Genomic DNA, 26,794 nt, shown 5'->3' with positions numbered 1-26,794 from the left:
TGTGGGAGCAGCCTGAGAGTGACAGGAGCCTCACACACACAGTGACTGTGCAGCGTGAGTGTGAGTCCACTCATAGCAGCGCTGTTGGCTGGGATTCCAGTGCCCTGTGCTGGCCTCTTCTGGTGTGGTGTGAGTTCCGCAAGGTACCTGCTGTGTGGTATTAGGGTCTGGATATTGGGGAGTGCAGCGCAGGCTAGTCTCTCCCTGGGGTAAGAGTGGATTGGTGAGGGGATACAGTGCTTTGGGATGGGGTGGTGGAGCTGGGAATGCAGCATGGAGTCATTGGGGAGAGAGACTGTGGGGTGTGTGAGAGGAAGCCGAGTGTGGGGGAGTATGGAGAGATATACATATTTATATATGTGTGTGTATATCTCCTATATAATAGCCCAGATCTGTGATCTTGTGATTCATTTGCTAACGCTGGGCGGAGTCACAACAGTGGGCGGAGTTAGTCAAATGAGTCACAGATCTGGCCAAATCTATAGGACACTAGGAGCAGCTGCAGAAGCAGATAGTATGGACATGGCACATGCCCCGTTTTCGTCAGTGAGGGGGCATGCCCAGCGCTCTGTGAGCTGCTGGCATGCCCCCAGGGGCTGATTATGAGTCCGGGGGGCACAGGGTACTTGAGACAGGGGAGCCCTATCTCATTGCTGTGCCTGCTGTGGGTTGGGGGCGTGACCTAATCGCGGGACGCGAGGCCACGCCCCATTATGCAAATTCCAGGATTATTTTTTTTTTTATGGAATTTTGGCCCCTCAGCTAGGGCTAAATCCAGAGGAGGTGGTCGCTCCCCCCTACACACCCGCACAGGCAGAAGAAAGCAGGGAGACTGCTGCCTCCCTGCAACACCACAGACCTGCCAATACGCAGCAGCGTGTGCTGACTGTAGCACAATGCTGCCGCTGTTGCTGGCAGGACGGGGAGCTTCAGAGCTGGGACAGAGCTACTCGAGCCGGGGGGGGCCCTAAAACTGTGGGGCCAACGGTACGTACCGCCTGCCCCCCCCCCCTTAATCCGGCTCTGCTGCTGGAACCCCCCCTTAATCCGTACCCCCTGATGCCCCCTCTCCCTCTGTCTCCACTATTCTCCGCTGCTCTGCTAAGCAGAACAGCGAGTACAGGAGCTTTCCAACTGCTCCCCCCCCCCTACGGGTGGGACAGCGGGATAGACCCCCAAAAATGGGACTGTCCCACGAAAATTGGGACATTTGGGAGGTATGGGGGTGTGTGAGGGGGTATGCCATACTTGACCCCCACATCAGCATACTCAGCAGGGTCTCTCTGGCAGGGAGGAGCGTCACATTCTGGCACACTCCACGCTTCTTAGCTGTAGTTTTGTGGGTCACCAGCCGCTGTGCACTTTCCGTACTGCCTCTGTTATCTCCAGCCCCTGCGACCCCACCGCTAGCTGCAGCGCTGCCACCCGCAGTGAGTTGCGCCCAGCTCCTTCACACACTTTAGCCGGCGGGTAGCGCTGCAGAAGTCCGCGCTGCTTGCAGGCTCTGACCCCCTCCTCCCTCCAGCATCAGCGTCTCCTGGGAGCTAACCAGTCACTCCCAGTCTCCCCTTACCATAGTGCCCAGCAGCCGTGAGGTCCGCGCCACGTGCATGCTATGACCCCCTCCTCCCTCCAGCCGCAGCATCTCCTGGGGGCTAACCAGTCACTCCCAGTCTCACCTTACCACAGTGCCCGGCAGCTGCGCGAGGTCTGCGGTGTGTGACTGAGGAGGGGGGGAGTGATGCGGACGGGCAGAGGAAGCAGGAATACAGCCTAAGAGAGTCAGCCATGCCAAGTCTCCACCAGCAGCAGATGCCAACAGGTTGGAGTGGAACAGCAGCAGCCAGCAGCAGTGACTCCGGTAAGACACATCTGTCTGTCACCACTGTTCTGTCCCTAATACCAATCTCTCCCGTGCCCTGTGTTCTGTCATGTCCCTGTCACCCCTGGCCTTGACCTGCCACCCTTATCCTGGCCCTTTCATCCTTATCCTGGCCCTTTCACCCTTATCCTGGCCCTGTCACCCTTATGCTGGCCTTGCTACCCCTATCCTGGCCCTGTCACCCCTGTGCTTGCCCTGTCAACCCTATACTGGCCCTGTCACCCCTGTCCTGGTCCTGCCGCCCCTACACTGACCCTGTCACCCCTATCCTGTCCCTGTCATTTCTGTCCTGGCCCCGTCGCCCATGTCCTGGCCCCGTCACCCCTGTCCTGGCCCCGTCACCCCTGTTCTGACCCTGTCACCCCTGTTCTGACCCTGTCACCCCTGTCCTGGCCCAGTCAACCCTGTTCTGACCCTGTCACCCCTGTCCTGGCCCTGTTACTGCATACCCTCCAACTACCTTTTTGGCAGGTACAGTACCCGCAGCACCTCCAGACCTCTCCCCAATGCACCACACCTCCGCACCTTCCCCTCCACCACATGCGGCACTCCACCCCTCCCCCACATGCTGTACCTCCAGACCCCCTACACCACCCGCGGCTCCCACTCCTCCGCCCCTTCACCACCCCCAGCAATCTCCAGGCCCCCTCCACCATTCACCCCCCTTATATGTCTCCCCCACACCTGCCCCCTTCCACCCGCAGCATCTGCAGACACCCTCCTCCATCCGCGGTCCCCCCCTCACCCACCCCTCCCCCACCAATGGCACCCCCGCACCTGCCCCACCACCACCTGCAGCACCTCCGGACCTCCTTCCCCATCTGCCGCAACACCCGTACCTGCCCCTCCCCTACCCATGGCGCCTACGGACCCCTACCCCACCAGTGGCACTCCCGCCCCTTCCCATCCCACAGCACCTCCGGAACCCTTCACCCATCTGCAACATCCCCACACCTGCCCCTCCCCCACCCATGGCACCCCTGCCCCTCCCCCACCTGCAGTGCCTCCGGACACTTCCCCCATCTGCATCCCCCACTCCTCTACCCCTCCCCCACCCGCAGCACCTCCCAACCCTTCCCCATCCGGGCCCCACCCCCACTTCCGCCCCCCCTCCATCCGCAGCATCTACAGACACCATCCGCAGTACCCCCCGCACCCGCTACATTCTGTACATTGTGGCCTGCAGGTGCTGTTCACGCCGTCGCAAGGGGCTGCGCCTCCTTCACCATCGCACACCCTTTCATTGTGCAATATTTAACCACTAACAAAGGAATGCAGGTGATACTCCATATAACACAAATATTGAACCCCAGAAAGGCATGCAAGGGTTAAGGGGGCGTAGCCCCTTGCGATGGTGTGAAGAGCGCCCGTAGGGCGCGATGAAGCACCTAGTATATATATATATATATATATATATAAACAGTTGCTCATATAACACAGCAAATTCTGTTAAACTTTAATATGTACATAATCTTAGGGGGGCCCAGAGAAATCACTGTACCGGGCCCCAAGATTTCTGTTGCCGGCCCTGTCCCTACCTAATGGCGTCATTAGCGAGGGTGCAGGCAATACCCGTAGGGTGACACCAAAATGCCAGCTCCTCCTCAGTGACGAGAACTGGGTGCTGCAGTGTGATATTATATGCAGCACCCAGCTCTTGTCACAGAGTAGGAGCTGGCACTGCAGCCAGATGAGTCTCCGGTGCAGCCCAGCCTCTCCGGGAATGTCAGACATGGCCCAGGAGTGACGAAACCGGGGTCAGGCCACAAGGCCATGCCCCTTTTTTGGGGGGCTTGTCAGCGTAACAGGTGTCACTGACCCCAGTGACACCCCTCTCCCTTCCCCATATGCAGGACTGAATCACACACTTCCAGTCCGGGCGTTAAGTGTAATCTCATGTCACTGCCTTGCTCCCGCCCTGAAGCGCCCTATTTCTAGGAAAAGACTCGGCATAGGAGGGACATATGCAAATATGCCTAAATTCCCATCTCACGGGCGCTGTTTGCAAAAATGTGCCATTTGCATCAGTTCTGAGATTCATTCAATTCAGAATAAGCCCCACTATGTATAATCATTCTGTATGTATCCCTTTAATTACTAAACCCTCTCCCAAAATTCAAGTTGTGTTGCTAATTCAGGTTCTCTGTTTCTGTAATAAATGTTTCCCATTTTCCCCTTAAGACCTTTTATTGTGTAAAGAGCTATTACCGTCAGCCTCAGCATGTATAGGCTATTCATCATGTAGTCTAATGTTAATGTTATTAAAGTCTAATTAGATCTCTCGGGAAAGAAATCACTTTGAAACCTATTTCTCATTAAATATTGTGCAGTCGTACAGCGGAATCCTGCAGGGTTGCTGCATATTCTGTAACTTAATTGGTCAGACACCAATAATTATGGCTTGATTATCCTTTATTTTATACTCAAATATTATTCATGTGCCCATCTTTGCTTTTTTCTTTTATCCCATGTTTGTTTTTATAATTTTACAACGCTGGTTATTATTACAGAGCTAGTTAGTCTGTTACATTCTAGCCAAATGAAATATACACACTTGTTAAATTCAAAGGATGTAATCATTGAGCGTATATAATTTGTTAATGTTTGTTTATTTTTATTACACTCCCATAAGATTTCCATCTCCTGTTTCTCCCAAAGTTTATATTACAATAAACACCAATTTCTGTTCAGAATAGATGTGTAAAACTGATCCTGCTTTTGGCTTCAAATACTGGGGGCTTGTTTAAAGTGGATTTTAAAGGCTAGTCGAGCTTAAATGTTTTAGTTTATCTACAACACAGAAGCAACCTGTGGCTTTTTATAGTCCATTAGCTGCTGCCGGGCCATGCTGGGAATTTTAGTTCTTCAACAGGTGGAGTGTTAGCACAATGTATGAAATGAGAAGCATAGCTAAAGTACTTTGGGGACAATATGGGTCATAGTCTCAAACCCCAATAAGATTTGCACCACACAATACTTGCCCACTCTGCCGTAATGTCACAAGGACACTCAAAGTTTGGGGTGTACTCCCGCATTCCTTGGGACCATCCGCTCAAATCTGTGAAGTTTGTGATCCAGGGCTTATTTTCTATGTCATCACCACTCCCCCTCCCAACCTCACCTCTTCCCCACTGCTCAATCATGAATATTACAACTTTGATGAAGCAATCAGTGGTTACCCCCCGCATCTCCTAGCTGGTCCTAATTTCTAGGATATCCAAGGACTGGATAGTACTAATATATGCCAAGGACTATTCTGTCCTGTACTGACTGACATTCTTTGGGAGCTCGGAAGAATCATACCTTGTTGCTAGTCTTCTCATTATATGCTTATCTTACCCTTACCTTTGTCCCTCCCTTCAGTAGCTTCCTCTGCCCTTTCTCTTCCCTGTCCACTCCCACCCCAGCTCCCTCCCGATCCATTATATTTACCACCCCCAGTCCTTTTTTTCTTCTGTTGGTGTGATCTGCATGTGCCTCAGCTGCAATTAGATCATCACGCAAACATGCGTGATGACCTAATTTATGTCTGGGACCAATTTTATAATAATTGTCTTTCATTCAGGCTTTACTCTTTGAGGATATTTCTGATTGGAGACCAAGATGAATAGATTGTGTTTGAATTATGAAATGGGGCTCATTTACAAAGTGTAGGACTTTGTGTCGCAGCAGATCTGTACATTTTCAGATGTCCACGTTTTCACATGCCCATCCACCCTTGATTGCTTGGTGCACTTGAGTTAGCTAATGGGCTTCCCACTTCTGCAATCATTCAAGTTTAGAAGGTGAAACATAGCGGTGTATGTAGCTCACATGTCTTACATAATATTGTTTGCTTCACCATCATTTAAGTTTTATATAATTCGCAAAGTAAGGTAGAAATTGGGCTGTCTATATCTAATTTTTGTTTTGTTTTTTTGGGTAGTTTCCTTGAGTTGGTCAGTGTGGATTCAGCATTATTTGTAGGTGCTTTTTTGAAATGATTGGAAAACTCTTGGTGGCAACGCCATAGTTCTAATGCTAATTTGCTATAAAGTTTTTCAGCTTCAGTAGAATAGGAAGCAATATTCCTGTGGATTGGGCACCCAATACTGTTTATTGTTGGGTATATTGCATACTGGGGAACTCCCACACAATGAAATGTTGTTATTCTGAATGTCGATATTTTGTAGACACCATACTGTTATAACATCATGTCACGGAAACAGGTTTGGGTTTGGTGCACTGCCAGTGGTGGACGTACTTGGCCGGCCGGATCGCTGCTCATCTTGAATGTCTGTCCTGCCGTTATCAAAGGCAGTGCACCAAACCTGTTTCCATGATGTGACATTATCACCATACACCTGGACAAGCTGGTGATGACTTTCAGCTGCTGATGTGCCCTTTAGATGCAGAAATCTGATTACATTCCGCACCTCAGTGTGTGACCATGTTTCCGCCAACCCTGCCACCTTACACCTGATGTTGGGGAAGTATGAAGGATATGAGGCGCAAGCTTAATGGCCATGAGGGGAAGCAGTGGTCTACCTGCTCTGGCCTGGTGGGAAGTTAAAATGAAATGGAGAACATTACACAAGTGACCTTACTTATTGTACCACCCTTGTATATTGTGCTGAGTGAGAAGAAAGGGTGTGGATTATCAGATCTACATGAAAAAGGTGTACAGTCATTAGATCGACCCCAAGTGGTTGACATGCAAAACGTCGACAGGGTCTAAAGGTCATTGCAGAATAGGTAGACAGTGGAAAAGTTCGACATGGAAACAAGGTTGACACGATATTTAAATTTTTTGTAATGTTTTTTCACTTTTGTGCCACAAAAAAAACCCCTTTAGTGCAACGCGTCCCCTTGCATGGCTTGCGAGGGTGTTTTTAAACACCTCTACGGCACTTACAGTGAGATATTCTTTAGAGATGTGTTGCAATATAGTGGCAGTTAACACTGCACCATACCTCATGTTGGGCAACATATATTAAGCATCACTCATTTTGCCAGCCTGTGCCCATATCCTATCAGTACACATGGCTGCCGGTAACTCCATGACCATTCTTCCTCATATGCTGTATACCTTCCAAGAACAATTACCAGGTTCCCAGCTTGTCTATTTATTGCTGCGCTCCACTGACAATATAGTACAGTGACACAGCTGCTACCAGGGGTGAAATGAAGTAGAAGCAACAACAGAAGAAGAGACACATTCTGGTGCATTTCAATCACAGTTCCTGAACATTGTACAGAACTGTTACAAGTGCGCCCCAGATAGACAAATTATGTGCTGATTATGGGGATGCGGTGTTTCTGGTGGATTTATTTTAAAGTGTTTTGACTGCCTTTTCTTGGGGTGCATCCTATACACATAGAAATATGGTAAACAGAATCCCAGAATAAATCTGTATTCAGGGGCTCATTTATCAATGTTGTGAATGATAAAACTCATTGCGTATGATAAATGCTGCTCTAGCCAATCTGCTCCTGTCATGTGTTCAGCTCCCAACTGTCATGTGTTCATCTCCCAACTGCCGTGTGTTCAGCTCCCAACTGTTGTGTGTTCAGCTCCCAACTGTCGTGTGTTCAGCTCCCAACTGTCGTGTGTTCAGCTCCCAACTGTGATGTGTTCATCTCCCAACTGCCGTGTGTTCAGCTCCCAACTGTCATGTGTTCATCTCCCAACTGCCGTGTGTTCAGCTCCCAACTGCCGTGTGTTCAGCTCCCAACTGCCGTGTGTTCAGCTCCCAACGGTCCTGTTTTCAGCTCCCAACGGTCCTGTTTTCAGCTCCCAACTGTCGTGTGTTCAGCTCCCAACTGTCGTGTGTTCAGCTCCCAACTGTCGTGTGTTCAGCTCCCAACTGTCCTGTGGTTGAAAAATGACAGTTGGGAGCTGATTGTTTAGAGCAGGCCTGGCCAACCTGTGGCTCTCCAGCTGTTGTGAAACTACACTTACCAGAATGCCTTGCCACAGTTTTAGCATTACTTAATAGCAAATATGTGGCAGTGCATGCTGGGACATGTAGTTTCACAGCAGCTGGAGAGTCACAAGTTGGCCCGGCCTGGTCTAGAGCACCATTTATCATACTGGGGCTGATTTATCAATGAGTTTTATCATAGGCAATGAATTTTAAAGCTTGTTGCGTACGATAAAATTGTGTTCCAGCCAATCAGCTCCCAATTGTCATTTTTCAAACACACAACAGGAGCTGATTGGCTGGAGCACCATTTATCAAACACATTGATTTTTAAAACTTACATATGATAAATCTCATTGATAAATCAGACCCTCAGTGAGTTTTATCACTCGCAATGAGTTTTATCACTCGTTAATAAATGGGCTCCTCATTTTTAAATAAGATGTGAAAATTCCCTAAAGCGGCTGAATATTTGTTTTCAACTACTGTATTAAATGGAATTGTTTGTACAAATGGATGGATTTCGGAAATGTTGTGCAATGTTTAGAAATATTTTCAAATAGTAATCCAGTAATATTTTTTGCCATCTTATACAAAGACATCTGAATGAGTTGTATTTCTTAACGTAGTGAAGCTTTTTTTACATAAAATGAGTATCATAAATTTTATAGACTTAATTTTTAATATTAGACCAATTAACAACGCTTGCTTATTTTATTAAGAATTACCATATACATTACCTTGAAATAGAAACATAAGTCAAAAACATAACTATATTACATTAAAGTTAACTTAAGAAATTAGCAATGGAAATTATAGTAATATGTATTTTGCAGCATTTTCCCATTTCCTGATTATGGATCTTACCGGAGTGCCACCATGCACAATGGGGGTCATTCCGAGTTAATCGCTAGCTGCCAATGTTCGCTGCGTAGCGATCATTTAAAAAACTGCAAAACTACGCATGCGTATGGGGTGCAATGCGCACAGGTACAAAGAGCATCGTTGTTTTGCACTGCTAGCGACTATTCCATTCGCACAGCCGATCGCAAGGAGATTGACAGGAAGTGAGAGTTTATAAGTGTCAACTGACCGTTTTCTGGGAGTATCCATGCGTTTGCAGGGCGGGTATCTGACGTCAATTCCGGGACCTTCGTCGCAGCAATCATCGCACAGAATAAGTTACTACAGGGCTGGTCTTATTTTGCACAAAAGGTTTTTGTGCCGCTCGGCTGCACAGGCGTTCGCACTCTTGCAAAGCAAAAATACACTCCCCCGTGGGCGGCGACTATGCGTTTGCACGGCTGCTAAAAGTAGCTAGCGAGCGATCAACTCGGAATGAGGGCCAATGTTAGTCTGATATGGTTAGCCCTCATACTAACTTGCACTGGTGACTTTTGCCAAAATCCACATACTGGTAGAAATTCTTACTGGCTTCTGATTGGCTGACCACAGCACTCATCCAGAAAAAAAGCAATTGGTTTCCCCAGCACCCTGAATGATAACAGTAACCAGATATAAATCCCACATGATAATAGAATTCAGAGATCTTCGTTACACATATTTGCGCAAATGTGTGGTTAAGCCCCAAAGCCGCATCAAGGCCTCTCTGTATATTTGGGGTCCCTAGTGCTATATCTAGGTGCAGGGTGTGGCACCCCAAAACACCAGAATGAGCCAGAAAGCCCAGCGTGGCATACCAGTGTAAAAAACTATGGTGTTAATAAATTAGTATTTAGGAAGCGGCTTTGGGGCTTAACCACACATTTGCGCAAATATGTGTAACTAAGATCTCTGAATTCTATTATCATGTGGGATTTATATCTGGTTACTGTTATCATTCAGGGTGCTGGGGAAACCAATTGCTTTTTTTCTTGCTCAGAAATACCCCTTCCTTTCGAGCACCTGCATGATATCACTAAGCTAATTGAGCATTTACCAATCTATATGTCTGTTGTGAGAGGCAGAGAGGTTCCTGCATTAGGAGGAGGTGCAGGCCCTGACATGCCACATGGAGCATTATGGGGTTGCTCCAAGGTAGGTAGCTCTTAGCTTAGACATATTTTAGTAAGGAGCCATTATCATGTGGCTCCTCGCTGGTTAATATTAGACCCAGATTGGGGTAATGGAGGTGTGAGGTGTGGTGCCTCTGGACTGGCTGAGCTGGATGGCTTTAGTGTGGCATACCTTTACATTCTATTAACACTTTTCACTTATTCATTTTCTAACACTATTTCTCTATTTTAATTACATTTCATGTTTGTATCACCCTCTCTATAGCTTCGGCTTCCTAAATACTAATTTATTAACACCATAGTTTTTTACACTGGTATGCCACGCTGGGCTTTCTGGCTTATGCTGGTGTTTTGGGGTGCCACACCCTGCACCTAGATATAGCGCTAGGGACCCCAAATATACAGAGAGGCCTTGATGCGGCTTTGGGGCTTAACCACACATTTGCGCAAATATGTGTAACGAAGATCTCTGAATTCTATTATCATGTGGGATTTATATCTGGTTACTGTTATCATTCAGGGTGCTGGGGAAACCAATTGCTTTTTTTCTTGCTCAGAAATACCCCTTCCTTTCGAGCACCTGAATGATATCACTAAGCTAATTGAGCATTTACCAATCTATATGTCCACAGCACTCATCCAATCAGGAGCTGGCTGTTATAGCTGTCAATTTGTTGGATTGTGAATCTTTGTTACACACCTTCTGCCACTCTGCAGCAGAAGTCTCTGGTATAATTAGGGACATCTGTATCACCCGAATAAGTGTCTCCCAAAATGAGGGGCCCTCTTCGGTGTAAAAGCCTGAGTAAAGACATAGGTCGTCGAAATTGGCCAAAATAGACGAACCCCTGCTGTAATGGATGGCGGACATTGGGTAGACCACATTTGGTCGACATGGTCATTAGGTTGACACGGAAAAAGGTCGACATCAGTTTTTCACAATTTTTTTCAATTTTTTGACCTTTTTCATACTTAACGATCCACGTGGACTACAATTGGGAACGATAACCTTGCCCGAAGTTCGCTCGCCATGCGAGGGGACACGGTGCACTAATTGGGGTTCCCGGTCACTTTACGAAGAAAACGACACCAAAAAAAGTTTAAAAAAAAAACACCTCATGTCGACCTTTTTCCATGTCGACCTAGCACATGTCAACCTAGTGATCATGTTGACCTAATGCACGTCTATGTCGATCTAACTCATGTCGCCCTAATGAACCACACCCGCTGTAACAGGCACACTTACCGTGCGTCCCCTGCCAGCAGTGTAAGGGTGTATGGTGTTTTGTCAGTCTCCTCACTGCTAAAATGATTCTTGCAAAGTGATGCTGATTGCTCATTTCACACTTAATTACTTTTTATTTGTCTCTGCTTCCTGTGCTAACTGACCAGTTATTTTCCCATCACTTCCAGGCTGATGTTTCACGAACCAAAGGAAATGGGGTTAATCGCTATTGCGACTCAACAGACTCAAGGCAAAGGTCAGGAGACTTTTTTTTTTCTTTTCTTTTTTTTCAATTAAGAAAACATGATTTTGGAATTTACTTTCTGAAAACTCAACCAAGAGGAAGAGGGTTTTTTATGTCCTGTATCCATATAATTAAGCCTTTATATTGTATTCTATGTCACTCTATCACTGGGGAATATCAGATGTTGGGAACGTTCACACGCAATCTATCGCTAAGATGTTATCTGCCATTTTTACTGTATGATCAACCTGAACCAACTTTCCTAATGTAATGCAGAAAAAAACATCGCTTGTAGGGAAGAGATTGTGCACTGGTGGAAAACAGCGATTCATTTGTAGATTTAGGAGTGTATTCAATTCAAGTCGCATTTCCCGACTTGCCGAAAAAACGGGAGTTTAAGGTCAAATCCAGATTCGACCTATTCAGTCTAATGGTGTGTACACACGGTGAGATTTTTTCTTACGATTTTGACTTTATAGTCAAAATCGTAAGAAAATTTAGTGCAGAGTGCAAGATGAAAGTCACCTTGCGATCCTGATTCGATGCCGATGCGCGGTCGGCATCGCAGGAATAGATAGACTGTGCAGGAAAGTCAGTTTTGACTATCTCTATAGAAGAGATAGAGATAGTCAAAATTGACACTTAGCCAAAATTGCACATAGCCAGTCGCAAGTATACTCATTATGTGCTTGTGATACTGACTGTGCCGATCTAGCCTCTGTCGCATAGTGAGAATCAGGCGTAGCCCGAATCTCACCGTGTGTATGGGCCATAACTCCCGTTTATCCAACAAGTCAGAAAATCCGACTTGTTGGAAAGCACGTGGATTAGCCGCAGATCCACGTGTTTTGTCGGATTCGCGGCCACATCCGACAGGTTTTAGCCCCGCTTCCGACAATGTCAATCTGACTGTAAAAAAAGTCGGATTGGCATTGTCGGGAATGGCCAAATCCTGTTGGATTTGGCCGTGAATTGAACACTGAAATGTCAGATCCTTTCCGTCGTAAAGGATCCAACATCAATTGAATATACCCCTTAATACACTATGTAGGCAAAAGTGATTGGACACTGATAGCAAATAGATCAATGAGATTTTATCGACAACAGTAGGTCCACACGTGCAGTGATTACTGCAGACACCCTTCTTGGCAAACTTTCCACAAGTTCCTGGACAACAGCAAGTGGTATGTTTTGCCATTACGCCTAAAGTGCAGTGACCAACTTCGACACTGAAGAAGGTCTAGAACACAACCGTCGCTGCAAATCATCCCAGAGGTTCTCAGTGGGGTTAAGAGCTGGACTTTCAGCTGGCCAGTCCATCCGGGTTACTGAATGTTCTGTATAGCAGTCCAGCGTCACCCTGGAAACATGACATTGCTCATCCTACAATGATCCCCTTTTCAAACTCGGTGAGCTCCTTCCGGCAAGCCATTTCATTAGCAAATGATCTAGTCAGTGCCCCTTTACCGGTTTTATACCTTCATGTACACATGCCTGCTGTTGGAGCACACCATTTCGCTTGCTTTCGTGTGTGCGTGTCCAATCACTTTTGCCTACATGGTGTAATAATTCAAATAGTTCATACTTATGACATGTAAGCATTAAAACGTCAGAGCTAAAAAAGTGTTGGAACTACAGTATAAAAACTAACTGCACCAGACTATAGGGGCCCTTACATCAGGGGAGAATCGGGGCAATTCCCGTTCTCCCAATGCCGGGATCAGGGTATTCCAACATGTTGGAAATCATTGATTCACAAATGACAACCAAACAATGGGTGGTATTCAATTCTTTTCACCCCCTTCCACACCCGTTCTGTTTCTGCTGACGGGCGTGGTATCATCATTTCAGCTCGCTATCCCAGGGGTAGCGAGGCGCCCTAAACCTTGACACAGCTGAACCTGATTACTATGGGTGCGATATGCGCAATAACGGGGATCACTTTAGAAAGGAGATTGGGCGTGATATATCATTTGAATACCACCCACTGATTGGTTTGGCAAGTCAGTTTTTTTTAACATGCAGTTTTTTCCAGATTCCCAGCCATATCACTGATTTCCGCCGATTAGCATTAGGGAATCACCCATCTGATGTATAGCCCACGTTAGACCAAACTTTTCATTGTAGTCCTCAATGCTTCGTACATATCTGCTTCGCAAATCCTGCCTTGAATTTTTTTAACTTACATTGTTTTTATTTTTTTAAACAACATAAAATTTATACCTTAATGTTACTTTCATAAATGAGAGCAGTTTTCTACTAAAATATAAAATAAACCAAATTTCTGATTTTCCTTTGCTAGAGATAAATGCCCAGATGTCCGTGCATTAGTCAGGACAACCCAGAGACGAAAAGGTCCATAGGGAAATACTCACCATCCCAGTGACTGTTCAGTGGCAGCTTCTCCTGTCCCTGATATCAGGAGGTAGTGGGATCGGCACTCTCCTGACACATTGCAGCTTGCCATGTGTCAAGAGCGTTGATTGGTCAGTGGTTTTGACACACAGCCAACCATAACGTGTTGAAAGAGCTGAATTTTATAATTTTCCTGTCAGGAGAATTCGCTGTTAAACAGCCATTGGGAGAGTGAGCATCTCCAAATTGACAGGGGACTTCTGTCATTCATTTTATTATTAATATAAATAGTTTTGTGAAGTACGAGCGCATAGTCATTGTTAAATGGATTGTTTTTAGAAAGTGTCCTTTTTTATAGTAAATAGAATATAACAAACGTTGCAATGATCTAAGGGTTTATTTATGAAGTGTCAAGTTGTAAAACCCGGCGCTTCCGATCGTATTTATGCCCAAAATTTAAAAGGGCGATTCTGTGTTTTGCTAGTAAAAGCATTGCCCTTTTAAATTTCAGACATAAACACGATCGGATGCGCTGGGTTTTAGTCAAAGCCCATCGTCTCTAGCACACAGTGAGTGGTGTTTTGCTGAGTCTGTGATGCGAATGAGACGCTAAATTTAAAGAGCGATATGATATGCTGCACTTCTTGGAGCATGTCACTTGCAATTATTAGTATAGAAGAGTAGAAAAGAATGATGCATCACCACTTACCGCTCTAGGTACTAGCCTATGTATCATATAAATTGGGACCTGGATGTTAGTGTAGCCCACAAATTTGATGCTAGGTAACAAACACCCTTGAAATTAAAGTTCCATAATAGAAGATGTTGGTGTATGAGTATTGAACAATATAGAGAATTCCTATTAGGGGCCGGATCCTATTAGCTGCAAGTCTGCTCGTGTTGCGAGTAAGTGTGGCTGTATTCCGCAGTAACAGTACCTCCAGGCTAGCCGATTTTTGGAGCTAATTCAGACCTCATCGTAGCAGCGCAAAATTTTGCACGGCTACGATCAGCCGCCCTGACATGCGGGTAGCTCCCCACCAGCGCAGCTCCTGTGTGACGTCGCGCAGCTCCTGTGTGACATCACGCAGCCGCCGTGGTCCGCCCCCCGCTCGGTTCAGGCATGCCTGCGTTGCCCGGACTGCGCCCCTAAAACGGTGGCCCAACTCCGCCCAGCGAACGCCCCCTCCTGCCCAGCGAACGCCTCTGCCTGTCCATCACCATCCAGTCGCTCCTTGGCGCCGCGGGCCATCGCGCCTGTGCATTGCGGTGCATACGCATGTGCAGTTCAGACCTGATCTCCCGCTGTTGCAAAAACACACAGCAGCGATCAGGTGTGCATTAGGCCCCTTGTTTGTAAAAGGAGCTTTAGAAGGACTGCCGCGCCCCAGAGAGCAGCAGTGGTGATATCTGCAGGTGGTCACTCAACCCCCTAAAAACCGAATACACAAAAAATTGAGAGATCACGTCTGCGCTCGTCTGCGAATGCTGAACTAAAAGAGGATGGGTAAATAATACACAGTCTCTGATGAGAGGATAGTTACTAAATTAGGTTGGTTAGCTTAATAATGTCCCGTGATGTCGTTAATACTCGTTGAGCCACTGTTCGTGTGTCTTTATTAATACTTCTCCGAATTGGATCTTGAGTGGATTCGTATCCTCAGTCACGTTGGACCGTAGTGGGTTTCTTCTGTACGTTGTCTTCAATATTCGTTCTCCGGATTTTCTCCTGTACTTCCGTCCAGGGTACCAGGGTAGTTCTTATCCTCAAGAGTTGGAGACAGAGAGACAGAAATAGCCGCTGATAGTGTAGTAGGCGTGTTGAGAAGTGGCGTTTTAGACTAGTAGGGAGATCTTAAAAAGAAGTAGCAACTGATGGTTGCGTACCGTACTCACGTGAGAGACGTGATGTACCCCTCGCGTAAAGGTATCTTTGGTGTTCGTGTGTTTTTCTCCTCTTCCTCCAGGCAGGATCCTATACGGTTTTTATCCTCGGGCGTGTAAAAGGAGATGGAACAGTTGATAGTGTAGTAGGTTTTTAGGTGAAGTGGATGGTTACTAAACAGCAATTCACTCTTCTAAACTTATCACTTATAGTGGGGGAGTGCGTACCGTACTCACATCCATGCAGGAAGGTGGAAAACACATAAAGGTATCTTTTCTTAGGTCGACGAGTTGTCATACATGGTCACACTCATGCAGATTAGATAGGTGAAATGAATAGTGGGCGTACCCAACTCACACTGTACGATGCGGGAACTTGTATATAATGGTATCTTTGGGATGGTCCGGCTGGTTCTAGAGTTTCCTTATTCCAGACTCTATTCCACTCATTTTATGCATGAAAAGAAACGAAGTGGGGTGTCATTGAATGACACATTTAAAATAATTTATTGCTCAAAAATTTCTAAAATAACATAAAACTGCCAATCGACTCTAGGTAAGAAAGGGGGGTGTACACGGGTGAAATGAAAGGTGTTAATATCCGGATTTTCTCACCTTAGTAGATACCGTCCCAGTCAGTCCCTAGTAGTCCTGGCCCTCACACCAACGCGTTTCGACTATAGAAGTCTTTTTCAAGGTGTGTGCTGAGGGCACTAGTGCCATTATTTATACCCCTTAGGCAGGAAGTCATGTGATGTGGGTGTGGTTACCAATTACAAAACAATAAAATTCAGCATGAAATACATAATGGCAATAATTATTGCCTATAGCAAACAATGAGCAAGCCATATAAATGTTTAAAAGATTGCTGTGTAAGTCATTTTAAAATATATTTGGTGTTTAAAAGAACTCGACACGTCACTTCCGGTATTTGGAACGCATGTGGTTCCGGAAGTGGCGTGTTTGCAGGGAGAATAAAATGGTACTGAAATGGTACTATTCGAGATAATGTTGGTGCAGTGGGAGCACAGAGATTGGGTTGCCCAGAGCAACTTTATGTTGCTGACAGGGCTTCCCGGCGGCTGAATGCAAAGCGCCGCTGAACGAGCGGTGGAACGCATATACCGGAAGTGACGGTAATGCGTTCCACCTGCTGGGGGGAAGACGCGCGCTTCCGGTGGGCGGAAATGACAGGTGGCTTGTGCGTGTCAAGTACTGGGAGTGGAACGCACGCGATCCCGGAAGTAGCGGGAGATCTTGCGTGCGTTCCACCCAAGGGGAGGGGTGTGTAGAACTTTATTTCTGTTGCGTTCCAAGGGAAGGAAACAAACTATTTTAAAAGGGGATAGTAATGCCTGACTTTTCGGGGGTCAGGTATAAAAAGTGGTCAGAAGGAAAAATTTTAAGAAATGAGGGTTGGAGACCCATCAGGTACAGGTGCTGGTTTTTACCAGTACAGTGCAGCCTTTTAAAAATGTCTCCAATTGTGGACAAACATTTTTTTTTTGTGTGCAACTTAGATGTCCCATGATAGCAGTATATACACAGGAGAATGTATACAGCATGAGTAATAACAGCCGCAGGACTAAGGAACAATAAAATAACTGCTATAGTACAATTGGAAAGAGGTTCACTGAGTAATGGTTATATACACAGGAGAATATGTCCGGCATACGTAGTGACAGCCGCAGGACTGGGAAAAATGAGTGCTATAATACAAAATATAGGAGGTTCACTGAGTAATGGTTAGCGTGAAATATGCATACGTGGGCAATTTAAAGATTGTATGCGGCTAATTAAAAAGGTCCCATAGTTACTGCCACAGGACTAGGAAAAAATATAATAAAGTGAAATTGGTTCGCTCCATACTCGTCTGACTGGCACAAGGTGGGCGAGGAAGATAACTGGTGGGTGAGGGGATTCAATGGGGGAACCAGTGCTGAAGGAGGGGTTGGAGGAAGGTCCAGAGCCCTTAGAGAAACCATTTGGTTTCGAATTCCAAGTTAAGACCTTTGGGTTTCAAGGTGCCTAAATTGAAAATACTTCGCATTTCAGTTTGAGCAAGTTTTTCTTCAATATTCCCCTTTCTCCAATTTCCTGTCACCACTTGAATGCCACAGAAGAATGATATCTCTGACGGTTTACAGTCATGTTTCTCTTTGAAGTGGGCAGAGATTCCATGGGTAGGGAGACCTTTCTTTATATTTCTAAGGTGCTCGCTCGTTCTTTCTTTTAATTTCCTGGTTGTTCTTCCTACATATTGTTTATTGCATTTGCATTGTACTAAATAGACGACGTTTTTGCTGTCGCACGTGATGAAATCCCTGATGTCATATTTTTTCTTATTGCTGGTGGATGTATAGCTTGTTATTACAGTTGTGTTGCTTTTGCAATTGCGGCACATTTGACATTGGCCGCATCTGTAGAAGCCCTTGCTCTTAATGGTGGTCGTTTTTTTAGGGACCTCCAGTGCACTTTTTACTAGATTTTTGCGTAAGTTGTCAGCCTTACGATATACAAATCTAGGCTTCTCCGATATGTATTGTTTGAGTATGGGGTCCTGGAGGAGCAGTCCCCAGTTTTTCCTTACAATATGTTCAAGCCCCTTATATTGGCTGCTATATTTAGTAATGAAGGTAACTGTATTTGTATCACCTCCCCGTCTCTGTCTCTGGTCTTCTGTCGACGTGGTGGGTTGTATCATCAATTCCCTATCTGCTTGTTGGTATTTTTCATATGGCGCATCCAATAATCTGGTTTCATATCCCTTTTTCCTGAATTGGTCTTTCATTAGAGTGCCTTGATTGCGATAATCCCTTAGTTTGGAACAATTTTTCCTTATTCTGTGGAACTGGCTACCAGGTACTGATGATAACCAGTTGGGGTGATGGTTGCTATTTGAAGGAATGAACGAATTGCAATCCGTTGGCTTGGTGTATGTTTTAGTGTGTATAGCGCCTTCTTCTATAAATATTGACAAATCGAGGAAATTGACGTTCTCTGTGCTCCTCTGGTATGTGAGCTTTATGTTTCGGTCGTTAGTATTCAGAAAGTCACAGAAGCTGTCCAACGAGGCTGAATCCCCTTTCCAAATGAAGAGGATATCGTCTATGTAACGTTTCCATAGCACCAGGTTCGCCCCAAAAGCATGGTCTCCAAAGACAGTTTTTTCTTCCCAATGGGCCATGAAGAGATTGGCATAACTAGGGGCGAACCTGGTGCCCATGGCTGTGCCATGTAATTGTAGGTAAAATGAATTGTCAAACCAGAAAAAATTATTGGTTAAGATGAATTCGATACTTTCCAAAATGAAGGTCATGCGGTCGTGATCCATAGAGTCTGCTTCTAAGAAATGAGAGGTGGCTTCCAGGCCATGTTGATGACTGATGGCAGTGTACAGAGATGTAACATCTGCTGTGACGAGGATAAATTCTGGTGACCAACTGATGAGTTGTAGTTCTTGTAAAACTGCTGTAGAATCTTTGAGATATGATCTGGTATTTTGTGCAAGTGGCTGTAGAATATGGTCGATATATTGAGATAAGTTGGAGGTAATTGATTCTGTGCCAGCTACTATGGGTCGGCCTGGTGGATGTGTGTTATCCTTATGAATTTTTGGAAGAGTGTAAATAACTGGTAGGGACGGATGTGTGATGGTGATGTAGTCACGTTCTTTATCAGTGATGACTTTCTTGCGTTCGTATTTTACTAGTAGATCTGTCATTCTTTTGGACGTTCCCTCCGACGGGTTTCCTCTAAGTTTCTTGTAAGTTCTACCGTCGTTTAGTTGTCTTTCGATTTCCTTCTTGTATTCTTCTACATTCTGAATAACCACTGCACCCCCTTTATCCGCTGGTTTAATCACTATGGTATGGTTATCTTGGAGACTCTTTAGAGCCTCTCTTTCTGCTTTGGTCATATTTGGTTTAGTTATATTCTTAAGAACGCTGTTTTCGAGTTCGTCTTTGACAATTCGTTCAAAGCTCTCAATAAAGCACCCCTTCTTAAAGGTGGGGAAGAAAGTTGACTTTGGTTTGAACGTGGACGCGCTTTGATCATTATGGGTGGTGGAGATATCCTGATCGTGAAAGAATTTTTTTAAAGTCAATTTTCTTATGAACCGTTGCAGATCAATATAAGCCTCAAACTTGTCCAGTTTGCTGGAAGGTGCATACTTTAATCCCTTCTTGAGGACATTTTCCTCGTCTTTGGTGAGGACATGATTGCTGAGATTGTAGATCTTAGTAAATGCGATCTCATGATTAGTGTTCTCCGTCTCACCGATTTCTATGGAATTGTTGGTCCTAGATGGAGTGATTTTTTTGGTCTTTTTTTTGTGGTATAGTGATCGATGTTTTTTGGATGAGGTCTTTCCTCGTCTCCCTCTCCTTGTTAGCGTCTTCTGTTGTGACGGCCCCTGCTTGGTTCTAAAAAAACGTCATCGTTATTTTCGTTTCTCCTATACGAGTGGGATCTATTGGAAGCTTTTCTTGTAATTTCGGGGGAGGTACATCTTCTGGTGTATTCCAAAATTCTGTCTTCTCGTTGGTTCCTATCCTCAAAGGTCCGTTTGTAAGGACGTCTTGTGTTATATCCGTCCTGGTAATGGAGTTCGTCCCGTGAATATCTTCTTCTGGGGTAGGTCCGTTGTTCGTTGGGCGTCTGGGCTCTTTGTCTGGGTGTCCAGGTTTGTCTGTAGGGGTTCCTTCGTGGAGTAATTCTATGTTCAATCCGCCTCCAGTTTTGTCTCCATTCGGGGGTTCTCCAATCTTCATTTCTTTCGAATCTTACTCTGTTATGGATTTCCTTGTTTTTGAAAAAGTTTTTCTCCTTTTTGGTTTGTTGGTGTTGTACTCCTTCCTTGAAGTCATTCATATCCCTAAGATACTTCTTCTTCTTTTTTTCCATTAGCTCCTTCTCATTTGTAGCGATTTTTTCAATAATGTCTTGTTCCATATCTTTAAAGTCTGGCAAATCTGCCAACGGCTCTACAGTTCCTCTAAGTGTCTCAATTTCCGTTTCTAGCTCTTTCAGATCTTTACTTCTTTCTCGAACTATGAGTCTCATTAGGGACATGGAGCAAGAGTCGATGATGCGAACCCATTCTTCTTCGAAGGCTGGTGATTTGTTGGTAAAAGTGGGTAGTTTATCGATTCTAAGCCCTCTGGGTATAATTTCCTCGGCCAGATATCTCTCTAATGCTACTACCTCCCACCAAATTTTTCCTTCTTTGATCAATGCTCTTTCTAATTTAGACATAACATTCTCTAAATCTTCATCTGCTAATTCAATAGAATCATGTTTGTTATTAAATATGTTATCAAATTTATCCTTCCTCACATTTCTGTGGGAAAACATGATGACGCTATGGGGCAGCAGTGGTCCTCCTGAATGAGTGAAAGACTGAATCTAAAAGGAGCTTTAGAAGGACTGCCGCGCCCCAGAGAGCAGCAGTGGTGATATCTGCAGGTGGTCACTCAACCCCCTAAAAACCGAATACACAAAAAATTGAGAGATCACGTCTGCGCTCGTCTGCGAATGCTGAACTAAAAGAGGATGGGTAAATAATACACAGTCTCTGATGAGAGGATAGTTACTAAATTAGGTTGGTTAGCTTAATAATGTCCCGTGATGTCGTTAATACTCGTTGAGCCACTGTTCGTGTGTCTTTATTAATACTTCTCCGAATTGGATCTTGAGTGGATTCGTATCCTCAGTCACGTTGGACCGTAGTGGGTTTCTTCTGTACGTTGTCTTCAATATTCGTTCTCCGGATTTTCTCCTGTACTTCCGTCCAGGGTACCAGGGTAGTTCTTATCCTCAAGAGTTGGAGACAGAGAGACAGAAATAGCCGCTGATAGTGTAGTAGGCGTGTTGAGAAGTGGCGTTTTAGACTAGTAGGGAGATCTTAAAAAGAAGTAGCAACTGATGGTTGCGTACCGTACTCACGTGAGAGACGTGATGTACCCCTCGCGTAAAGGTATCTTTGGTGTTCGTGTGTTTTTCTCCTCTTCCTCCAGGCAGGATCCTATACGGTTTTTATCCTCGGGCGTGTAAAAGGAGATGGAACAGTTGATAGTGTAGTAGGTTTTTAGGTGAAGTGGATGGTTACTAAACAGCAATTCACTCTTCTAAACTTATCACTTATAGTGGGGGAGTGCGTACCGTACTCACATCCATGCAGGAAGGTGGAAAACACATAAAGGTATCTTTTCTTAGGTCGACGAGTTGTCATACATGGTCACACTCATGCAGATTAGATAGGTGAAATGAATAGTGGGCGTACCCAACTCACACTGTACGATGCGGGAACTTGTATATAATGGTATCTTTGGGATGGTCCGGCTGGTTCTAGAGTTTCCTTATTCCAGACTCTATTCCACTCATTTTATGCATGAAAAGAAACGAAGTGGGGTGTCATTGAATGACACATTTAAAATAATTTATTGCTCAAAAATTTCTAAAATAACATAAAACTGCCAATCGACTCTAGGTAAGAAAGGGGGGTGTACACGGGTGAAATGAAAGGTGTTAATATCCGGATTTTCTCACCTTAGTAGATACCGTCCCAGTCAGTCCCTAGTAGTCCTGGCCCTCACACCAACGCGTTTCGACTATAGAAGTCTTTTTCAAGGTGTGTGCTGAGGGCACTAGTGCCATTATTTATACCCCTTAGGCAGGAAGTCATGTGATGTGGGTGTGGTTACCAATTACAAAACAATAAAATTCAGCATGAAATACATAATGGCAATAATTATTGCCTATAGCAAACAATGAGCAAGCCATATAAATGTTTAAAAGATTGCTGTGTAAGTCATTTTAAAATATATTTGGTGTTTAAAAGAACTCGACACGTCACTTCCGGTATTTGGAACGCATGTGGTTCCGGAAGTGGCGTGTTTGCAGGGAGAATAAAATGGTACTGAAATGGTACTATTCGAGATAATGTTGGTGCAGTGGGAGCACAGAGATTGGGTTGCCCAGAGCAACTTTATGTTGCTGACAGGGCTTCCCGGCGGCTGAATGCAAAGCGCCGCTGAACGAGCGGTGGAACGCATATACCGGAAGTGACGGTAATGCGTTCCACCTGCTGGGGGGAAGACGCGCGCTTCCGGTGGGCGGAAATGACAGGTGGCTTGTGCGTGTCAAGTACTGGGAGTGGAACGCACGCGATCCCGGAAGTAGCGGGAGATCTTGCGTGCGTTCCACCCAAGGGGAGGGGTGTGTAGAACTTTATTTCTGTTGCGTTCCAAGGGAAGGAAACAAACTATTTTAAAAGGGGATAGTAATGCCTGACTTTTCGGGGGTCAGGTATAAAAAGTGGTCAGAAGGAAAAATTTTAAGAAATGAGGGTTGGAGACCCATCAGGTACAGGTGCTGGTTTTTACCAGTACAGTGCAGCCTTTTAAAAATGTCTCCAATTGTGGACAAACATTTTTTTTTTTTTGTGTGCAACTTAGATGTCCCATGATAGCAGTATATACACAGGAGAATGTATACAGCATGAGTAATAACAGCCGCAGGACTAAGGAACAATAAAATAACTGCTATAGTACAATTGGAAAGAGGTTCACTGAGTAATGGTTATATACACAGGAGAATATGTCCGGCATACGTAGTGACAGCCGCAGGACTGGGAAAAATGAGTGCTATAATACAAAATATAGGAGGTTCACTGAGTAATGGTTAGCGTGAAATATGCATACGTGGGCAATTTAAAGATTGTATGCGGCTAATTAAAAAGGTCCCATAGTTACTGCCACAGGACTAGGAAAAAATATAATAAAGTGAAATTGGTTCGCTCCATACTCGTCTGACTGGCACAAGGTGGGCGAGGAAGATAACTGGTGGGTGAGGGGATTCAATGGGGGAACCAGTGCTGAAGGAGGGGTTGGAGGAAGGTCCAGAGCCCTTAGAGAAACCATTTGGTTTCGAATTCCAAGTTAAGACCTTTGGGTTTCAAGGTGCCTAAATTGAAAATACTTCGCATTTCAGTTTGAGCAAGTTTTTCTTCAATATTCCCCTTTCTCCAATTTCCTGTCACCACTTGAATGCCACAGAAGAATGATATCTCTGACGGTTTACAGTCATGTTTCTCTTTGAAGTGGGCAGAGATTCCATGGGTAGGGAGACCTTTCTTTATATTTCTAAGGTGCTCGCTCGTTCTTTCTTTTAATTTCCTGGTTGTTCTTCCTACATATTGTTTATTGCATTTGCATTGTACTAAATAGACGACGTTTTTGCTGTCGCACGTGATGAAATCCCTGATGTCATATTTTTTCTTATTGCTGGTGGATGTATAGCTTGTTATTACAGTTGTGTTGCTTTTGCAATTGCGGCACATTTGACATTGGCCGCATCTGTAGAAGCCCTTGCTCTTAATGGTGGTCGTTTTTTTAGGGACCTCCAGTGCACTTTTTACTAGATTTTTGCGTAAGTTGTCAGCCTTACGATATACAAATCTAGGCTTCTCCGATATGTATTGTTTGAGTATGGGGTCCTGGAGGAGCAGTCCCCAGTTTTTCCTTACAATATGTTCAAGCCCCTTATATTGGCTGCTATATTTAGTAATGAAGGTAACTGTATTTGTATCACCTCCCCGTCTCTGTCTCTGGTCTTCTGTCGACGTGGTGGGTTGTATCATCAATTCCCTATCTGCTTGTTGGTATTTTTCATATGGCGCATCCAATAATCTGGTTTCATATCCCTTTTTCCTGAATTGGTCTTTCATTAGAGTGCCTTGATTGCGATAATCCCTTAGTTTGGAACAATTTTTCCTTATTCTGTGGAACTGGCTACCAGGTACTGATGATAACCAGTTGGGGTGATGGTTGCTATTTGAAGGAATGAACGAATTGCAATCCGTTGGCTTGGTGTATGTTTTAGTGTGTATAGCGCCTTCTTCTATAAATATTGACAAATCGAGGAAATTGACGTTCTCTGTGCTCCTCTGGTATGTGAGCTTTATGTTTCGGTCGTTAGTATTCAGAAAGTCACAGAAGCTGTCCAACGAGGCTGAATCCCCTTTCCAAATGAAGAGGATATCGTCTATGTAACGTTTCCATAGCACCAGGTTCGCCCCAAAAGCATGGTCTCCAAAGACAGTTTTTTCTTCCCAATGGGCCAATTTCACTTTATTATATTTTTTCCTAGTCCTGTGGCAGTAACTATGGGACCTTTTTAATTAGCCGCATACAATCTTTAAATTGCCCACGTATGCATATTTCACGCTAACCATTACTCAGTGAACCTCCTATATTTTGTATTATAGCACTCATTTTTCCCAGTCCTGCGGCTGTCACTACGTATGCCGGACATATTCTCCTGTGTATATAACCATTACTCAGTGAACCTCTTTCCAATTGTACTATAGCAGTTATTTTATTGTTCCTTAGTCCTGCGGCTGTTATTACTCATGCTGTATACATTCTCCTGTGTATATACTGCTATCATGGGACATCTAAGTTGCACACAAAAAAAAAAAATGTTTGTCCACAATTGGAGACATTTTTAAAAGGCTGCACTGTACTGGTAAAAACCAGCACCTGTACCTGATGGGTCTCCAACCCTCATTTCTTAAAATTTTTCCTTCTGACCACTTTTTATACCTGACCCCCGAAAAGTCAGGCATTACTATCCCCTTTTAAAATAGTTTGTTTCCTTCCCTTGGAACGCAACAGAAATAAAGTTCTACACACCCCTCCCCTTGGGTGGAACGCACGCAAGATCTCCCGCTACTTCCGGGATCGCGTGCGTTCCACTCCCAGTACTTGACACGCACAAGCCACCTGTCATTTCCGCCCACCGGAAGCGCGCGTCTTCCCCCCAGCAGGTGGAACGCATTACCGTCACTTCCGGTATATGCGTTCCACCGCTCGTTCAGCGGCGCTTTGCATTCAGCCGCCGGGAAGCCCTGTCAGCAACATAAAGTTGCTCTGGGCAACCCAATCTCTGTGCTCCCACTGCACCAACATTATCTCGAATAGTACCATTTCAGTACCATTTTATTCTCCCTGCAAACACGCCACTTCCGGAACCACATGCGTTCCAAATACCGGAAGTGACGTGTCGAGTTCTTTTAAACACCAAATATATTTTAAAATGACTTACACAGCAATCTTTTAAACATTTATATGGCTTGCTCATTGTTTGCTATAGGCAATAATTATTGCCATTATGTATTTCATGCTGAATTTTATTGTTTTGTAATTGGTAACCACACCCACATCACATGACTTCCTGCCTAAGGGGTATAAATAATGGCACTAGTGCCCTCAGCACACACCTTGAAAAAGACTTCTATAGTCGAAACGCGTTGGTGTGAGGGCCAGGACTACTAGGGACTGACTGGGACGGTATCTACTAAGGTGAGAAAATCCGGATATTAACACCTTTCATTTCACCCGTGTACACCCCCCTTTCTTACCTAGAGTCGATTGGCAGTTTTATGTTATTTTAGAAATTTTTGAGCAATAAATTATTTTAAATGTGTCATTCAATGACACCCCACTTCGTTTCTTTTCATGCATAAAATGAGTGGAATAGAGTCTGGAATAAGGAAACTCTAGAACCAGCCGGACCATCCCAAAGATACCATTATATACAAGTTCCCGCATCGTACAGTGTGAGTTGGGTACGCCCACTATTCATTTCACCTATCTAATCTGCATGAGTGTGACCATGTATGACAACTCGTCGACCTAAGAAAAGATACCTTTATGTGTTTTCCACCTTCCTGCATGGATGTGAGTACGGTACGCACTCCCCCACTATAAGTGATAAGTTTAGAAGAGTGAATTGCTGTTTAGTAACCATCCACTTCACCTAAAAACCTACTACACTATCAACTGTTCCATCTCCTTTTACACGCCCGAGGATAAAAACCGTATAGGATCCTGCCTGGAGGAAGAGGAGAAAAACACACGAACACCAAAGATACCTTTACGCGAGGGGTACATCACGTCTCTCACGTGAGTACGGTACGCAACCATCAGTTGCTACTTCTTTTTAAGATCTCCCTACTAGTCTAAAACGCCACTTCTCAACACGCCTACTACACTATCAGCGGCTATTTCTGTCTCTCTGTCTCCAACTCTTGAGGATAAGAACTACCCTGGTACCCTGGACGGAAGTACAGGAGAAAATCCGGAGAACGAATATTGAAGACAACGTACAGAAGAAACCCACTACGGTCCAACGTGACTGAGGATACGAATCCACTCAAGATCCAATTCGGAGAAGTATTAATAAAGACACACGAACAGTGGCTCAACGAGTATTAACGAC

At 44.9% G+C, this 26,794-nt stretch overlaps 1 protein-coding gene across 5 annotated transcripts in view; it reads left to right on the top strand.

Annotated features, from left to right (window-relative positions):
- HLCS (holocarboxylase synthetase) overlaps positions 1-26,794 on the top strand; it is a 316,341-nt gene that overhangs the window by 274,856 nt on the left and 14,691 nt on the right. For all 5 annotated transcript variants that reach the window (XM_063956549.1, XM_063956550.1, XM_063956551.1 and 2 more), the window contains one exon: positions 11,214-11,281. In XM_063956549.1, the coding sequence (XP_063812619.1) occupies positions 11,214-11,281 (68 nt within the window). The remainder of the gene's footprint in view (positions 1-11,213; positions 11,282-26,794) is intronic.

This window comes from Pseudophryne corroboree, chromosome 2 (genome assembly GCF_028390025.1).
Source record: "Pseudophryne corroboree isolate aPseCor3 chromosome 2, aPseCor3.hap2, whole genome shotgun sequence".
NCBI lineage: Eukaryota > Metazoa > Chordata > Amphibia > Anura > Myobatrachidae > Pseudophryne > Pseudophryne corroboree.
The sequence above is the reverse complement of the archived record's forward strand: the minus strand, read 5'-3'. Positions and strand labels throughout refer to the sequence as shown.